The following is a 6249-nucleotide window of genomic DNA, read 5'->3' as shown; positions in this document are numbered from 1 at the left end:
TGAAGTTTATTAATAAAAATTGCAGAATAATGTGATACACTATTAATATTAGCACTATAGAATAAAACAGTATGTTTTTGTTTTTGGAAACTTGGGGAGTGTCCTAACCAAAGAACTCCAATTGAGATGGAGTTACAAAACTATAGGCTGGTTACAAAATAAAAGTGTTATATATGTTTTTCCAATCAACATAATGAAATATTTTATTGTTTTATTGCATTGAAGTATTTGTATTATATTTAAGTTTTATAATCAGCAATTATTGCACAAAATTTCAAATAATTTTGTTTGTATGATAAATTCACATACAGGTATGCAATGTATCTTTATCAGCATCTTTATAAAGATAAAACAACACTTACTATTAATAGATATTTCTTATGGAAATCATGTGGATCCAATGGATAAAATATGCGTTTAAGTAAACCAACAATTCTGGTTAAAGAAAGATAAGTAGGATAATCAACAATATTAAAATGTATGTGGTTTTCCTGCTTTTCAATGATAATGTATAATATCATTTTAGATATAGAATTTAGTACTTTGAATCATATAATATCTATGTATATCCCACTTTTATAAGAGCATAACTTTGTTGCTCTGGTAGTCTTCCTCAAAGAAGTTCATGATTTACAGAAAAAGATATGTGCAATTTGAAGTATTTCAGAAGACTTATTTTTTTTAAGGCTGTCCCATCAAGATCTGAAAAGCTTATTTAATGTTCCAGCCCTCCAGCTGTAGTGCTTGGGAAGAAGAAAATGCCTGAACTTTTAGAAGAAACTAGAAACTCATGGTGGTCAAGAAGGACAACTTGAGACATAGCTTGAATGTATTTCTCAGATGCAATTTAAAAACTTAGCTGTTTATCTCAACTCTTTTATGTCTTCATGGTTTTTAAAGCTTAAAATAAAAGAACTCCTGAACTGAGATTTTTCACATTAGTCATGGAATTTTTGATATGTTCTTCCATACTAGCCATATATGTCTTAAATTATTCTCTCTTTAGGAAATTAAAATTTTATCATTCACTGCCCAATTAATCTGTATTCATTTTAATTTTGTAATTTGACTTTGTTTTACCATGGGATTTTTTTTTTTTTGCAATCATGCATAGATTGATATGGTAAAATTATCCAGCCATCCAAGGAACTGTAAGAATGGCCCTCATCTGTGGAATAGACCATGTCTTCTCCAAAGGCCAGGGGAAAACTGACAGTACGCATCAGTCTGCCAAGTAAGCCTCAGGCTGCTTCTGGATCCTCCATGGCCTCTGATTACTTCATGAATGCTTATCATTATTAGCCAATCGGTTTGCTCAGGAAGACAATTCACATAAAAGCCAATCTCCCTGAAGTGTTAATCCTTTGAAAGTATGTATAAGACAAATGCTGTAGGACTCTATCTCTTAAGATTACTGCTGTCTCTTCAAGTTATGAAAGAGGTAAGTAGAATAAAAAAGTTGACATGTGTCACTAGAAACAAATATGGGTTAGTATTCTACTGATAGGCCAGTGTTTCTAACAAAAGGTACTGAATCTGCAGAAATCAAGTATGTCTTTTTTTTTTTTCAGAAAAATAAATAGAAAATTCTGGAGGGATTATTTATTTAGCAGAGGTAACATGAGTAGTATTAAAAAAGATAAGCCTTGATATCAGTTTCCAGTGGCAATAATTATTGACTCATACACATAATTTTATTGATTTAACATATCTTATCCTCTCTGTGATGTGGTGATATACAGATCTTCTCCTTTAAAAAGAACTAGTATTTTCTTGTCCTATGTCTTTTTAAAAATTAATTCCTAATTGAGTTGTAATCTGAATAAATTAATTTAAAAAACAAAAATAAATAAATAAAATTAATTCCAGGGAAACCTGGCTTTGAACATTTCTACCATATGGAAGTTGCACACTATACTGTTACAAGTGTGGGAATTCTTAAGATTATATTATTTGAAAGCAAAAAACAAAGGTACAGGAATTTTCCTTAGTACATCCAGAATCAAGCAGTTCATCTGAGCTTAAACCCAAAGCCCTGATTTACAACCTGATGAGTACAAAAATGTTACCTAAAAAATTTTAAGGTAGAACATGATCATGAAAATTGATATTATAATGATTCAAATTAAAATTAATATGAATAAAATATTTTCTCTTTAATCATGCATGGCCCCATGGTTGTTATAATAAAGTCAATGCTCACACACTTAATATGAGGGGATGTGCCTAGTCTCGTTGCAACATGATATGCCATGTTTGGGAAACAGAGGAGGAATGGATTTGGTTGGAGAAGAGGGGCTGAGAGGAAGGAGGAATGGACTACATTCAGGATATAATATATGATAGAAGAATACATTTTTATAAGAATGTGGGAGAACTCCTAGAATTTAAATGAAAATTATGTAATAATAGAATCATTGCATTCCACAAAACCTTCCTAAGTCTTCTTTAGAGTCTCAAATGAACTTTGAACAGTTTGTGCTAGTAAAAGACCTTTAAAGAAGAACCCATCTTATGATCCTCTTTTAACAACATAGCTCTGAAGGTGTGACAAATACTGAATTACAGAATTCCTTTATATCTGAAAAATTAGATTTTTAAATTCTTATGTTCTAATATTTTCACCAGATGAGAACCCTTGGACAATCTTCATCCTTGACATATTTCTCATGGAGATATAACCTGGAATTTTTCCTTCACTATTCTCTTCTAAACTTTCAAAATGTTTTGATACTTTGAAACACTCAAAACAGTTTTAATTTCCATAAACTGATTCTAAAGAAAAGCTTTTATGCACTAGTCATACCATAATGTATCTTACAATAATAATCTTGCCCTTAGGTATTGTCCATGTTGGGGTGATTATGTTATTTTTCTGGGCTAAAAAGGGACAAACCAAAAGAAGCTTTGTGAATCATTTTACCATTAGTTCTGTCTTTATTTTGGAAAAAAAAATAGAATCAGGAAGTTTTTATAGGACTTTGCACACAGGAATTTGAAATTTAGCAGGGCAGGTATAAAGAAACAGATGTGGGATATGGAGGAGATAATTAAAATTCCTAAACACAATAAATAAATCACCAAATAACAAATATCAGCATTCCTCTAAGAAATTCATATCTATCTCGGTATTTTATGATATATATATATATATATATATATATATATATAGCATATATAGCATATATATATATGCTATGTGCTGAGGTTCTGGGAGCATCTCAAAGCGGAGCGATGGCTATATGACCTAGTCATTTTAAATCCTATATTTTCACTTGCTTTATGCATATTCATTATTCACTCTTTAATTTTGATAAATTTCTTTTTCTCCTAAGGACTTTACCATAAAATAATGTAGGGAATGCTATATATTTCATAGTTTTTTCTTTTACATTCACAGCTAAATAGAGTAAGTCTAGGATGAGAGTAATGGTAGAGTTAGGAGCAAAGACAGTAACATTGTGTTAGGATGCACTCTAGAACCATGGAGATGTAGAAGTCTTGGCTATTTGAAGAATAAGATGAGAAAGGAGGCAGGGTAGTGTAAAATGTGAGTTTTTATTTCTAGAAAGGGAGCTGTTATGCAATAGATCATAGCAAGTCCTTAATGAGTGAGCAGAGGTTAGAATTTGCATGAAACAATTCTGACTTCCTCTTCATTGTCCTCTCCAAGGCAAGTGCAGAGACTCTCTTCTGGAATGATTCAACAAGAGAAACAAATCACTCTGTGGTGACCGAATTTATTTTTATTGGATTCTCTGATTCTCGGGAACTTCAGATCTTTCTTTTTGCACTCTTTTTTGTTTTCTATGTAGGCATTGTGTTTGGGAACCTTCTTATTGTCATAACTGTGACTTCTGATTCCCACCTCCACTCCCCTATGTACTTCCTGCTGGCCAACCTTTCATTCATCGATTTGTGTCTGTCCTCTGTCACAGCTCCAAAGATGATTGCTGACTTTTTCTGCAAACACAAAGTCATCTCTGTCAAGGGCTGTTTTGCCCAGATCTTTCTCCTTCACTTCTTTGGGGGAAGTGAGATGGTGACCCTCATAGCCATGGCCTTTGACAGATATGTAGCCATTTGTAAGCCTCTACGATACATGACTATTATGTGTGGCAATGTATGCGTTGGCATTGTGGCTACTGCATGGGGAATTGGCTTCCTACATTCAGTGAGCCAATTGGCCTTTGCAGTCAACTCACCCTTTTGTGGTCCCAATAAGGTTGACAGTTTTTACTGTGACCTTCCTAGAGTGCTTAAACTTGCCTGTGCAGACACATATAAGTTAGACGTCATGGTCATTGCCAACAGTGGTATGCTCACTGTTTTCCTTTGTTCTCCTAATCATCTCCTACAGTATCATTCTAATGACCATCCAGCGCCGCCCTTCTGATAGATCATCTAAGGCTCTGTCTACACTGACTGCTCACATCACAGTAGTTCTTTTGTTCTTTGGACCTTGCATCTTCATTTATGCTTGGCCGTTCCCCATCAAGTCATTAGATAAGTTCCTTGCTGTGTTTTATTCCGTGGTCACTCCTCTCTTGAACCCTATTATATACACACTGAGGAACACAGAGATGAAAACTGCAATGAGACGTATAAGACAATGGAAGTTAAAGTTTTGGGCAAAGTCTTAGATCTTCTGTAGCCATGACAATGATATAATGAGAAACAGAAGTTATTAAATTATTTAGCAGACTTTTTATCAATTGTAAAATACCATTTTTCTCACTTAGTAATTATTAAAGAAGGCTCTAATAGTGCTCAATTTATTCTATGTGATCATAGCTTATAGTTTTGATATAATTTCAAAATTAATGTTACTAATTCAAAATACATTTTTAATAATTTTTAGAACAATTGAAGTTACTATTATCTGTACACAACTGTGACTTTCTAGAGACTTTTATTTCAGATAATAAAAGACATCAGATAGAATAATTTACATTAAAGAAATATCTATTTGATTCATTTTCTACATACTCAAAAATAAGTTTATATGTCAACTACTGAGATTCATAAATAATATTCCTATCTTGTATCCATGTATGATATATCTCCTACTTCAATAACATATAAGTGTATTGCCAGGTATGATAAGACTTAAATTTCCAACATGATTTAATTTCAAGGTGCTTTTCATCCTGTGGTACAGTAATTGGTTGTAAAACAGTAAAAAGAATTAAGAGTGTTCCAACCTCTTACCATGTTGACACAGTGTGTGACTAACATACACCAATCACTTTCCATTATCAGAATATTAAAGTTAAAATTTTTGGGTTAAATCTAATTGAACTTTACTAATTAATATATGGGTGTTCATTTTTCTTTTGTAAGGTTTGGTTCCCACACGAATAGAAATAAAATTATAGTGTGAATTACATATGGTTATTAGAGAAGTAATTAAATTGGAGAGATATGTAAGATAGCATAAACATGTGACATATTCACCACTCAATGAATATTATATAGTATTATAATAGTCATGCTAATCCTCTATTAGAACACAGTTCAAAGTTTTATCCTTTGGTATTTCACAATTTACTTCAGGGACATAACATATATCATTTGGGCCATTGTAATTACAATTTAAAATGTGTTAATTTATATGGATATTTGTATGTTTGCATGTGCACATTCTATGCCATCAGAGTAAGGAATTCTAAATGTCAAGAAAGAAATAAAGGAGTTATTCTGGTAACTTTTAATCTTTCCAATGGTTGTTTGAGAAGCAGGGTACAGTTTAATATCACAACTCTGTACAATCAACATAACTGACCAATTATAATATGAGCAAATGCGTATAAGTGAAAATTCATATAAAATTACAAGATAGAATTATGCCTGTTCAAGAGAAAAGTAGAACAAAAATAATCAAGGATAATAAAACAAATGAAAAGGCAGCATCTGTAATTAGTAGTAAAATAAAGGAGCTATTAATAAAGGAATAGAGTCAACAAGAATTTGGAAAAGAAGGGCTTTCATCTGTTTGTCATACCACAGAAAAATTGAAATGAAGATCTGAATATGTTTAAAAACTGTACAAATATTTTTTAAAGATCCTTTTAATGATCCTAATGTCCTTATAATTTATAAATGTAGGAAATGTTTTAATAAAGATTACATAAAATTAATGTTACTGTTATATTAGACTATGTAAAAAGAAGACAAAGATGAGAATCAATAACACTCAAGAGTAATACTTTAAACCTTAAATAAAAAGTTATTATAAATATGTTAATA

General features: G+C 31.6%; 1 protein-coding gene across 1 annotated transcript; it reads left to right on the top strand.

The window, feature by feature from the left end:
- Positions 1 to 3637: 3637 nt before the first annotated feature.
- Positions 3638 to 4643, top strand: LOC311593341 (olfactory receptor 4F4-like; the record flags this gene model as incomplete). Its single annotated transcript, XM_084774546.1, is given in 2 exon segments — positions 3638 to 4323; positions 4325 to 4643. Coding segments are annotated over 2 exon segments (1005 nt in total), but the record flags the coding sequence as incomplete, so codon positions are not given.
- Between the last annotated feature and the right edge of the window lie 1606 nt (positions 4644 to 6249).

The sequence above is a fragment of the Acomys minous genome (assembly GCF_964271855.1).
Source record: "Acomys minous genome assembly, chromosome: 3".
Lineage (NCBI taxonomy): Eukaryota > Metazoa > Chordata > Mammalia > Rodentia > Muridae > Acomys > Acomys minous.
Note: the sequence above shows the minus strand (reverse complement) of the source record. Positions and strands in the feature narration are given on the sequence as shown.